Raw genomic sequence first — 14,021 nt, forward strand, 5'->3', positions numbered from 1 at the left:
TTTCATTTCTATAGTATTGTCCCTTGAGAAGATATACTAAAATGTTTGCTAAAATGTGAGGGGTGTACTCAATTTTGTGTGATACTGTATATGTGTGTGTGTATGTATTTACATTAGAGGACATTTATTCATTTATTCAATAATTATATATATAAACTTTGTTTTATAGTTTTGTAATATTACTCTTTTTTGGTGACAAAATGCAGCATTGGTGAGCATAAGAGACTTATGCTAAAATATATATAAAATATATATATATATAAAAAAAAATATATATAAATATATCATGATGCAATATATATATATATATATATATATATATATATATATTGCATCATGAATTCTGACTGTAGGATGTTTTAAATCAGATTACATTCCAGGTAATATTTAGTCCATGGCTACATTTCTCTCTCTGACATTATTATTATTTTTCAAGTTAAGAATAATTAGTCTTTTGAATTAACCTGCTCTGCAGCGTCATAGTTACTTGAAAACACAATACGGTTTCACACTAGCAACTAATCTCCAGATGTGAGATCACACTCACTCAACACTAACAGATGGAAACGTCACATGCAACTCACTGTAATGTGTTACAGAGGCTATTTGAATTCATACCGTGGTGAGCCATGGGTTGGACATAATTCACACTGACACCCTCGGCTGAGAGCTTTGCTGGACTGGGCCCAGAAACAGAGGCTGATAGATGCAGCAGACAGTGTAACAGAGCCAAGAGTCAGGACAGGACACACATAACCTCCAGTGGAGGCCGTGCTCATGTGTAGGACACGCTGACGACTAGGACTCCATAAACTATAATAATGCTACTCAATGGCAACTGATCAATTGTTTCACAGATTATTTATTTTTATTTAAACTTTTTAGGAGCAGACATTTCAATATATTTGTTGCACATGAAATAGACATTTAAATAAGACATAAAAAAAAAAATGTATGAAGACAATATACCCTTATTTGCCTTTACAATATGTTCCAGATCCCTGTTTATATATGTTCCTTATTTTAAATACATAATAATTTTTGTAATATTTCATCAAAATGTCTAGTTTGTCTTTGCAATTACTTGAGAATTAACTTAAATGCATTTGTTTTATCAAACACAAATTTTTCAAAATCCAAACAATCCAAAATTCACTTGTCCATCAAGTAAGGAAGATCAAATACTCTCTAGAATAGTACTTATTGTGAATAAGTAATGACTTCTAAAAAAAAAAAAAAGTATGTTCTATATAGTATGAGTGTGTGTAGTATGAATTTAATCTGTACAACATTCTCCATGTTGTCATTATCATGTGACCAACCAGCATCAGTTACATCGCTTCACTGCCATTCATAAATCCTCTCCCGTGGCTTCATGGGATATTAAAGTGTCCATCGTATGCACATTTACGAATCTCGCTGGAAGTAGCAGGTCATCTGAACACATTTTACCTACTCTTTTATGAGCACTGTGAATTCGGACATACTTTTTTTTTTTTTATTTGCCACTTACTGTTTTTCAACTACTGTATAGTAGGGAAGAATGTGCTTTTGGATGCAGCCAGGTTGTGATTTTAAAGATGCACTCATTATTTGTTCCTTATAATATTTTTACCCCAGAAGTAATTGATTAGATCTTTATATACACACACACACACACACACACACACACACACACACACACACACACACACACACACACACACACACACACACACACTTAAAATGACAGTGTCCTGATAAATAGATAGGCATATAATGATGAACTCACTCATGTGCTTCATGGCTGTGCCCATCACAAGGAAGCTCACAGTTACACTGATGGTGATGAAGATCTGGATCAGCTCTGCCACCCACGAGAACCGGCTGTACCTCTGTCTTATGACCTGTGGAAAAACACACCACCATGTCACATTTCAATTACCAGCAACAACTCATCAGCAGATGGAATTCAGCTGTGGAATAATGCTCACGGTGAAGAATTAGTGCTGAAGCTGTTATACCACCAGGTCACCACTAGATGACACCATTTGTCTTTTTTGAGCACGACTGAACTGATAAATGGAGTATAAGGGACTGCATTGAGCGTGTAGCAGTTCATCTGCACCATTAGGTCTGTATGTGTTTAACAGAAAGAATAAGATAATAAAACCCTTTACGCACCATTAAAATAATCAGAAATCATAAAAACGCGATGTGATCCACAATCCCACAAAAACCACCAAGCCAAGGCGAGTCATATATATATGATCAAGAGCAAACCTATTGACATTTAAAGACCACCGTCTTCTTCTCACCTTTCCAGAAGAATCACTTCTGAGGAGCTGCTTGTGTGCTTGAGGTCACATTTACTGTAGAGGTGAAGTTTTAAAGGTCAGCACTGTCTTAAACAGATCATTATGCCATATTTTTGGGCTAACAGAACAAAACAAAACTGTTTTTAGCCAGAACTTTGTGCTCAAAAGGGCTTTGAGCTCGGGGGCAAAGGCACTGCACATTGAAAAATGCAACTTGAGGAAAATATTTTGATTCAAAAAGTCCTTTTTGCCCATCAATAAAACAGGATTTAACTCAAACCGGGCTGTGTGTGGGCTAGGAAATTTGGGTCTCTCCAAGTATAGTCTTTCTGTCTTCTGTTCTTATTCGTGTGCGAGTGCCCTGATCTCTTTGTGGTTGGCAGTTCTGACTCATATCTGACATTTCAATCTTTCAGCCCGTCTCTGGAATCTCAAGGCTCTTTTCATGTGCTTCTCTTCTTCGCCTCTGCATGGTAGGAAATATTTTGGTATTTCTGCTGTGATATGCCAAATCTGGTTCTTCTGGCTCATATTACTTTGATAAATCTTTAAAATAAAATTGACTAAGAAAGATTTGTCAGTAGTAGGGCTGAACAATAAAACTAAAAAGTCATAGCTTCATAATTTCAACCTTTTTATTCTATAATATATATATATATATATATATATATATATATTTTTTTTTTTTTTTTTTATTATTTATAATTTGACAGCAAATGTATGGTGGTCACCATAATTTTGCCAAGACAAGTTTCTGGATCAATATATTGTTAATCCTGGGACAACATTCCTGTCTGAAAATTTTGTCTAACTCTATCCCTACCCTTCCCATAACTTATCCCTAATATCAGAGGGAAATGATAGGTGAATAATACTGACGTAGCAGCACCTAACCCTTGTTGTAAGCCTAAACTTGACATAACTAAACTTGTCCCGCCGATATGATTAGTTGATTGTTGATTTCCAGGATCAACAAAGATGTTTTTCCAGGAACATGTTGTACTTTGTGCTATATGGTATATATAACCAATATTTGCTTTGAGATGGATGGATGGAATTCATATGTCATTATACTCCAATTTACCTCAAAGAATACTACGGTACAAAAAAACAAAAACAGTTTACATCTACGGTAAAAGAATAATTAACAACTCACATTTTTTTCCTCGCAATTGAGTTTATATCTTTATATCATGCAATTGTAACTTTATAACATGCAATGTGACTTTATATCTCAGAATTCTGACTTTATAACTCTGAGAAAAATAGTCAAAATTGTGAGATAAAAAAGTCACAGTTACTTTTTTTTATTCTGTGGCGGAAGCAAACTTCCATAAAAATACATTTTCCAATTTCCAAACGCATTTCCAATTCCATTTTTAAATACTTTTTTATTAGATAGTCCTCAACCATAAAGCAAGTTCAAAGTACTGAATCATTTCTTTTGAGTATAATCTCCTAGCCATCCCAGGTCAGAATATTCATGTACATTCACCATATGCAGTATGCCAAGAGATGCCACTGGCTAAGTCCAATCCTTTAGAAGAGCTCTGCTGCCCCTGGTCAACTGCTCTGGAAAAGTTTCGAGGGTCAGCCTTAAAAAAAAAGAAGAAAAAAAAAGAGAGCAAATGGAGTGGTATAGGGAGCCAAAAGTCCACAGAGAGGAGTCTCAACGCCTCACTGCCCCTAAATTAGATCACAAATTCTCGCTCATGGCACAGTCTCAACACTGGCCCCTCAGGCAAAAGACTGCACATTATTGTTTAATACTTTGCCTCTGTTCTGCTGCCACCGAATACTCTCACACACGGGGATTTAAGCAGAATTAAAGGGCCATACACTAGTCAAGACTGAAGGAAAAATCTGAAAAACAGCAGACATTGATTGACATTTGTATAAAACAATATCACAGCCAAAATAAATGTTTTTTTTTAAACATGTAGGGTTTTATTTCTTTACTGGAACACAAAAGAAGAAATCTATAGCCGGTTTTAATATGCGCAGTGATATTGAGAGAAAATAACAAAATATCAGTCTGTTTGTTAAAACAAAGTCTTGGAATATAGAGAATAAACTGTGGACCACTTTTATTATGATTTTTGGAGCTTGACAGTCCCTGGTCACTCTCTGCTTCTATAGTAAGGACAGTCAGCTAAATATACATTACAGATCAAAAGTTTGGGGTCAGTAAGATTTGTTTAAAATAAATTAATACTTTTATACAGCAACGATTCATTAAATTGCTCAAAATTTAGGCAAGGCAAGGCAAGTTTATTTATATAGCACATTTCATACACAGTGGCAATTCAAAGTGCTTTACATAGAAGAAATTAAAATAATAAAAAGAAATAAGAATAATTAAAACAGTTTAGAAAAATAAAAATAAAAAATTTAGCATTTTTATTGCTTTTATTGCTTTATCAATGCTTTCTATTCATCAAAGAATCCTGAAAAAAGTATCAGTTTCCACAAAAATATTATGCAGCACAACTGCTTTAAACATTGATAATAATAAGAAATGTTTCTTGAATGTTTCTTCAGCTGAATTAAGTTACAGTGGGGAACAGGACTGTAAAATAAAGTGCTACCATAGTGGGGAGAACAGGTATTTGATACACTGCCGATTTGGCAGATTTTCCTACTTACAAAGCATGTAGAGGTCTATAATTTTTTATCATAGGTACACTTCAACTGTGAGAGACAGAATCTAAAACAAAAATCCAGAAAATCACATTGTATGATTTTTAAATAATTAATTTTCATTTTATTGCATGACATAAGTATTTGATCACCTACCAACCAGTAAGAATTCCGGCTCTCACAGACCTGTTAGTTTTTCTTTAAGAAGCCCTCCTGTTCTCCACTCATTACCTGTATTAACTGCGCCTGTTTGAACTCGTTACCTGTATAAAAGACACCTGTCCACACACTCAATCAAACAGACTCCAACCTCTCCACAATAGCCAAGACCAGAGAGCTGTGTAAGGACATCAGGGATAAAATTATAGACCTGCACAAGGCTGGGATGGGCTACAGGACAATAGGCAAGCAGCTTGGTGAGAAGGCAACAACTGTTGGCGCAATTATTAGAAAATGGAAGAAGTTCAAGATGACGGTCAATCTCACTCGGTCTGGGGCACCATGCAAGATCTCACCTCGTGGGGCATCAATGATCATGAGGAAGGTGAGGGATCAGCCCAGAACTACACGGCAGGACCTGGTCAATGACCTGAAGAGAGCTGGGACCACAGTCTCAAAGAAAACCATTAGTAACACACTACGCCGTCATGGATTAAAATCCTGCAGCGCAAGGTCCCCCTGCTCAAGCCAGCGCATGTCCAGGCCCGTCTGAAGTTTGCCAATGACCATCTGGATGATCCAGAGGAGGAATGGGAGAAGGTCATGTGGTCTGATGAGACAAAAATAGAGCTTTTTGGTCTAAACTCCACTCGCCGTGTTTGGAGGAAGAAGAAGGTTGAGTACAACCCCAAGAACACCATCCCAACCGTGAAGCATGGAGGTGGAAACATCATTCTTTGGGGATGCTTTTCTGCAAAGGGGACAGGACTTTCCCTTTTTTCCTTCCCTCAGTAAGAGCATTGAAGATGGGTCGTGGCTGGGTCTTCCAGCATGACAACGACCCGAAACACACAGCCAGGGCAACTAAGGAGTGGCTCCATAAGAAGCATCTCAATGTCCTGGAGTGGCCTAGCCAGTCTCCAGACCTGAACCCAATAGAAAATCTTTGGAGGGAGCTGAAAGTCCATATTGCCCAGCGACAGCCCCGAAACCTGAAGGATCTGGAGATGGTCTGTATGGAGGAGTGGGCCAAAATCCCTGCTGCAGTGTGTGCAAACCTGGTCAAGAACTACAGGAAACGTATGATCTCTGTAATTGCAAACAAAGGTTTCTGTACCAAATATTAAGTTCTGCTTTTCTGATGTATCAAATACTTATGTCATGCAATAAAATGCAAATTAATTACTTAAAAATCATACAATGTGATTTTCTGGATTTTTGTTTTAGATTCCGTCACCCACAGTTGAAGAGTACCTATGATAAAAATTACAGACTTCTACATGCTTTGTAAGTGGGAAAACCTGCAAAATCGGCAGTGTATCAAATACTTGTTCTCCCCACTGTACATACTATGTACTTATTATAGTAATGGCAATAACTGGGTACTAACCCTGAACCTACACCTAAACCTATCCTTAACCCATGTAGTTACCTAATATTACCCAGTACTTTCTTAGGTAAGTACACTGTAAGTGCACATACTGTAAAATAAAGTACATTTTATAATACATTAAAAAATATATATATTTTAAATGGTAATTTAAATATTGATCAAATAAATGATAAGATAAGAATAAAAAGATAGAATAAAAAGATACTTTGTTAAAAAAAACATTTTAAAATCTTACCGAACCCCAAACTTTCATCATAAAGGTTTTGAAACCGCATGAGGATGAGTTAATGACAAAATTTTCATTTTTAGACAAACTATTTACTAGAGATATCTAAATGCAAAACGTGGCTGCTGTCAGCATTCTTATTTATTTAGACAAACACCTATTAACAGAACCAGTCATGGATAATCTGATGAGTGTTGTAATCTAGTGTGCTGAAAATTAACATAAATAAAACATAATGTACATCAAAAACAAACCAATAAAAAAAAACATATAGAAGCAGGCAATTTGGAAATGTTTGAACCACGTTAAAGGAATATAACATCACTGCATCATAAATTTGAGATGCTTCCATGCAAATTAGGATTCTAAAGTTTCTCCATCTCGCCCCTAGGAGGAGAGACTTTATTTATATCCTCGATGAAATTGTCAGCTTGACACACTCAGGCAACCCATGAAAAGTGCTTGTCTACGTATAAATAGAAACAAGCAGACACGCTACGAGACCGCTGCCACGGTACTCCTCAGAGCATGATCACAACTTTTCTGAAATTCTCTGTAAACTTTGCTGAAGTTTACAAACCACAGGCATGTCTTTGGTCGTGACTAACTTTCAGGCATCACAGAACACAGTTCAAGCTGTATTTATACTTTATGTATTTCATATAAGTTTCATAAATAACCTCATGCCTTGACCTCCATTAAACATGCTACTATAAACCTTGTAAATAAACTTGCCAATTCCCTTCAAACTAGCTAATGCTCCTGGCAGTTTATAGTTGATTTCAAAGAAATAATTCAACCACATAATTATGTACTCACCCTAACGTCAATCCACAAAATGGTCCCTGTAACAGCATCATAAAAGTGGTCTATATGAATCATATATTCAAAGTCATATAATAGTCATACTGAATGTTTGAGGACCAAACTTGTATGTTATTCATTTTATTGTTATTCATGATTGAACTCAATAACTGAATCAGTCTGATTAATTAATCAATCAATCATTCAAACCGGTTTTGCGAACTGGACCAATTGACTCATTGATTCGACTCAAAAGAACAGTGAATAAGAACAGGAAGATTTATGAGGGGGCGGTCAAGATTTTAAATGAACTTAAATTTCTATTAAATTGTCTGTTCATCAAACAAAACTACTAAATCGTTTCATAAGACTGGGAGTACAGTGCACAAGTTTTATGGACTACCATTACTTTGCTTTTCTGTTCTGGTAAAGCTTGAATGCTTAAGTTCCCTTTCATTTCAAATGCATGAGAAAAAATGACTAGTAAAATAGTAATAAATTCTCCTGTTGTGCTGATGGAAGAAAGTAAGTCACACAGGTTTGGAACAACATAAGTAAATAATGACCTTTTGCATAACATGACCTTTTTATGAATGCACAGACAGAGCATTTCTTATTTATGGGTCTGTAAAATTTCAAGAGCCTCATAGGATTGCAGAAGAATACAGCAACAGCTCTGTGACAAATATACATAACGGTGAAGATAAAGTTTCAATAGCAGCAAAAGCACAACACATTTTCACTGTTCCAGCACAAATTTTAGGATTACAGAAAACTGTAGCATTTCTGATCTCTCCATGACTCAAAGGAAATGCTAACCTATTTTGCTTCAGTGTAGAAAAATTTCAACGGCAGAAACAGAAATCAACACAATTTAACAAGGATGAGATGACCTTTAGATTAAAAGAAGCATGTCCTGTTGACAGAAACCTTTATCATTAATCACTGTTTGAAATTTCCAATAAACAGTTATAATTTATATGCCATCCATTCTTATCGCTTCTGTTTAAACGCATTCAAATGACATCTTAAAGGTTCTAGTTCAGAGCCAAACTCAAGGTCAGTTCAAAGCTTTGAACAGATAGAGGAGTTTTGATTGATGGCAGTTGTGAGGTCAGAGCCAGCTCATCATTATGCTAATCGGATACTGATTGGACAAATTTACACTGTAGATGTGAAAGTTCAGCTGAGGGATGTGTGATAGAATGATAGATAGAACAAGAAAATGACAGACAGACAGACAGATGATAGACAGATAAACATACAGACAGATAAACAGGCATACAGATGGAGACAGACAGACTGACAGATAGATAAAAAGATAGACACAGAGAGACAGTTAGATAGATAAACAGATGAGAGACAGACAGATACAGATATATCTATACAGATAGACAGATAGATAGATAGATAGATAGATAGATAGATACAGAGACAGACAGATAGATATATAGATAGATAGATAGATAGATAGACAGATAGATAGATAGATAGATAGATAGATAGATAGATAGATAGATAGATAGATAGATAGATAGATACAGAGACAGACAGATAGATAGATAGATAGATAGATAGATAGATAGATAGATAGATAGATAGATAGATAGATAGTACAGTAAGTAGTCCTCAGTGGACACGCAAGCCTGTCAGAGCCTGTCCAACAGGCGCAGAGGAAGAACGGAGCGTGTGTCACGGCAAAGAACCTGGGATTGAGAGTTACAGCATAATGCTAAACAGCCCTGCGTTTCCCAAACGCCTGCAGCAGAGCCTGAATAATTGATGAAGTGCTGGGAATGTCAAGACCCAGCGAAATCTCTGTACTTGTTCAGTGATCAATGGGAGAGCCCATATTTCTTGACACCCAACTTATCATGTTTACATTAAGAGTCTCAACTACAGCTAATGCTGTTTGATGTTGCTCAGCAAAATCATCTGCTTCAATGGTTGCCTCTGAATTAAGGAGCTCCAGTTCCAGGCTGGGAATGTAAAGTGGTCGCAGCAAACCTTTCAAATATATATTCCCCCCGGAACGTATGTCGCGGGACCCCATTGCATGGTGCATTATCTGTCAAGGCAAGCAAAAAAAAGCAGGATTATACAGAATGGGTGGCATAGGTGATATGCCCCTGGGATTTGTTAGACTATTTCATTGTATTAGATGTTGCTGTATAAGCCAGATATTAAATTGAGAAACAATGATTCAGCACAGTAAAGAAAAAAACTATTTCATCATCATTCTCTCTAAAGCAGGTACATATGCATGCACTTCTGATTGGGCCCCATGCAGAGGGAGGAGTCCTTTTTTATTATTATTAATGATACAACTGGAGCTGAGATAAATGTTTGTAAATATGCAGTGTTGATTAATTTGCTAAAACGGAGAGCATCCTTGAACACTATGGATATTTCAATTACATTAGAGGACACAGAGGACATGCGGTGTGTCTCTTTTGCGGTGGGATCTCAAACAAAAGTTACCTCAGCATCTGAAAAACCTCTAAAGTTTTTTGGGAAAACAAGACAAAACTGTATATACAGTATGGCTCTAATTAATTGTAATTAAAACATTATTTAATTGCATATTCAATGGCATTTATTGCAATATAAATAATTATGCAATATAAAATAATTGTATTCATTTATTTTTTTTAATCATCAAAAAATGTACGTATGCACAAATACATAATGTATGTATATACTGAATATAAATTTCATTGGTATGTTTAACTATGATACAATGCAGTATTTCCACCATGCATGGTGCTAAAGTCGAGCAAATATAATAGTATAACTCCAGCAGGAACTTAAGCGTTTGAAACGAGCTTTAAAACATGTTTAATTTTATTACATATTTGAAGATTCATGTTGTAAGTATAAGGAACCCCTCTTTGTGTATTTGCAGAATATCTTACAAAATATTCCAGGGAGAAATTCAGTCTTGTCAGCTTTCACTGACCAGCTCTGACAACCTTCTTTTACGTACATGTTCATCTGGTTGCTCTGTCAGCCGTTTTCTGAAAAATGAAAAATGTGTTACAGCTTCCACTCCTTCCTAATGCCATCGTGTTTTGTTTTCTGTCAGTTTCTCCTCCACCTGTCTTGCCGTACCCGTGCTGCCATCATTTTCTCTTCCAATGCTTTCAGCTCTAGGGATTCATTGGCTTATCTGCATAATCCTTGCCCATACGGTGTCGCTCAAGAAAAGACCAGCTCCCAAAAATTACATCAATCTCAAAGCTGGCTGGCACTGACTCAAGCACATTACCGGTTATTAGCCTACGAGAGCCTGTCTGTTAACCAGCATGCAAATGAGCACATCAAAGTTTGTCCAACATGTCTGGTCCACAAGACCGTGGTTACAGGGCAGCTGATCTCTTGTCTTGCTCATGCAGTTCCTCATAACATCCAATGAGAAGGATCTAATATATTCCTTAAGATGAAGGCTGCTGAAGAAAATAGTGCTGAGTCACCACCTGCTTCAAAAGACCGGTGATCTGCAGATTCGTATTTGAATAAGGAACAAAAGTTCACTTTCGTGAAAGTACTTCAAAAGTTGTCTTTTCAGCTTCCTTAAGGCCCTTTCACACTGGACGCGATTTTGACGCACGAATAATTCGCGCGATGGGTTTATTTTTTGATCAGCTGTTTGTGTAATGAGTGCTTCCACACTACGGGCCCTATTTTAACGATCTGAAACGCAAGTGTCAAGCGCAAAGCGCAAGCAACTTTGTGGGCGGGTCTTGGGCGCTGTTGCTATTTTCCCGGCGGGATAAATGACTCTTGCGCCAGGCGCAAATCTAAAATGGGTTGGTCTGAAGTAGCTTCATTATTCATAGGTGTGGTTTGGGCGTAACGTGAAATAAACCAATCAGAGCGTCATCTCACATTCCCTTTAAGAGCAGACGCGCTTTTTCCATAGCGGATCGCTATTGTAACGGCGGATTTGCCAGGCGCGCGCCAGGAGCGTTCACAGCCAAGGAGACCGACGCTCTCGTCACGGCCGTAAAAGAGAGAAGTTACATTGAAATGGAGAAACCCACCCAAATTAACAGGCGTATGATAATTTGGGTAAATGTGTAAGCTAGATGTATGCTTTTATAATAAATTATCTATCTATCTATCTATCTATCTATCTATCTATCTATCTATCTATCGTAATAATGTATGATTTGCAAAAATGAAAACTGCTGCTTCTGTGTAGATGAGAGAATCAAAGTGTATGCGCGTTGTGCACACGCTACATTGATTATGACCAAGCATGCGCCCTTAAAATAGCATATGAATAACATGCGCAACGCGCCACTGACTTTAAACTATTTTTTCCTGGTTAGTGGCGCAATTGTTTTCTAAACCTGCAAAATAGCATGAAGGAACGTTTGCGCCGGAACATGCCTCCTTTTTTGCGCTGAACCGCCCAGGGAGCGCAAGTTCATTCCCTAGTTTAGCGACGTGCTTCTGTGGAGGGAAAAGCGCGCTTTGCGCGGGTGCAAAATAGGAATGATACATGCGTCGGTGTAGAAAGTCAATTGCGCTGGGTGCAAGATAGGGCCCTGAATGTGAATGTGCTGCGGCGAAAAAACGACTTTTATTTTTTTCGCTTTGATGTTGATTTTTTTGTTACTTTTGCGGTGACAGAAAAGGCTTCAGCCAATCACATACTACAAGGACAACGATTTGAAAGACAATGTGTGGCGTAGCATTGCCAACCAACTCGGTTATCACGACTGTGAGTATGTTGTGTGATAGTTTTAGTCGTTGTATAGTCCTGTGCTGTGTAGGCTAGCAGGCTAAACTACATTTGGGATAGAAAGCTAACACTATTATCGTCAAAGATAGAGACCGTGTTTACTTTGAACATGTAACAAAATGTAGTGAGACTATTTAGGGCTGCTTGTATACTATACATTCTTTGTGTGATATCTACAGTTTCTAGTCGAATGATTTTAACTTACTTACTTCGTGTGTTACATGTAATGTGTAGTGACATTACAAAACGCACTGTGTTTAGTTGAAGACGCAAAAAAACTGCACATTAGTATACTCCCCTTCAGACTCTCTGTTCTTTAAGATTGGGTGCACCCAAAACCTTCTTTTCTGTCTTTTAAAGAAAATGAAAAGCTCGTCTTCACTGGATGATGATGATGATGAAGTGTCCATGTTTTCTCAGCGCGAAAAGTTTGGAATTCCAAAACTTTCGGCGCGAAAGTTTTGGAATGTTGAAGCTCTGAACGTCACAGACGTCGCAAATTCGCATCGCGGCTGATGTGAATGGTTTTGACACAAACTATTCGCTTTTTCGTTTCGCTTTTTCGTTACGCATCCGGTGTGAAAGGGCCTTTAAGGTTGAAGATGTTGACATTTGAAAGTTTGAAGACGTGGTGCTCATTTACTCTTGATAAAAGAAAGAATATAAAGATGGACGAAGCTTGTTATTGCAAAAATTCTGATGTATATATTATGGTATGAAAACTTACAAAAATGGGAGTGCAAATATCCTCATAATCTTCACTAAACAGAAAATACTGCCTGCACCGTCAATCACACGCAGTGTCCAAGTGTTTTACACTAGTCTCTGGAGTAGACCTGCACTGTAATCATTTTATAACCCAAACCAATAGAAAACATCATAAATAATAGAATGATAATTGTGAAAATGGATTTTCCTAGTCTACCTCTGCTTTAATCCGTAATGCAATGAGAGGAGCCTCATATTCAGTCTCAACTGTAATATGATTTATTTTCTTCCAATGCTGTTGGATTCAGACCACTTTTTTTCTTCTCTGATTGATATCAGCATCGATTCATTCTTCTTCTTATAATGAACATCCTCCCAAAATGTTCACCTTTTCTTTGCGCGTACTGTACGGTGGCGCCTGAGCTTCTTATCTGACACTGAATCGGTCTCGAGTGCAAAGGTGTTGCCGTATCGATATCTGGCCCCTCACACACATTTCATCTTTAGGCTACCAATGTCCATTCATATTTCCTCTCCCTGTCACCTTAAATCCAATAATAAAGCAGGCAGGTCAGGTTTCGCACAACCATCCATTTCAACTGACATCTTGTCTTCCCCTGGACTCTGGCATTCAACATTACCTCTGAATAATGAATGGATCTCAGCTGTTTTAAGCAGCGCTCAAATGATTTTGACAAATATTGACCAGAGTAATACAGAGAGAATTCCTAATACATTCTGATAAGCAGACTCATGCCTTCCATCACAGTCAAGTCTCCAACGGCTGAATCATACCATCAGACAGAATGTTTGAGGATGAAACGGCTAAACTCTGCAGGACAGCGTCACTCCAGGACCGACACTCAAGGCTTATTGAATTTGCCACTGTTGAGTTTTGACTTTTTGTTAGTCAGATTCAAGTAGCAATTAGAGCTTTAGATGAATAAACCGCTTGCATCCTTCTCCTTCAGCACAACTTGAGCATTAACTTGTTTTTGAACACCTGTTTTTCAGAGTGAAAACAACCAAAAGGCCTCAAGGAAC

At 37.3% G+C, this 14,021-nt stretch overlaps 1 protein-coding gene across 5 annotated transcripts in view; it reads right to left on the bottom strand.

The window, feature by feature from the left end:
- The window catches only part of LOC311074191 (uncharacterized protein), a 155,230-nt gene that overhangs the window by 28,636 nt on the left and 112,573 nt on the right, over positions 1 to 14,021 (bottom strand). For all 5 annotated transcript variants that reach the window (XM_084100593.1, XM_084100592.1, XM_084100594.1 and 2 more), the window contains one exon: positions 1,772 to 1,886. In XM_084100593.1, coding sequence (XP_083956719.1) covers positions 1,772 to 1,886 — 115 coding nt within the window. The remainder of the gene's footprint in view (positions 1 to 1,771; positions 1,887 to 14,021) is intronic.

Source organism: Abramis brama (genome assembly GCF_963993115.1).
Source record: "Abramis brama genome assembly, chromosome: 23".
NCBI classification, from domain to species: Eukaryota; Metazoa; Chordata; class Actinopteri; order Cypriniformes; family Leuciscidae; genus Abramis; species Abramis brama.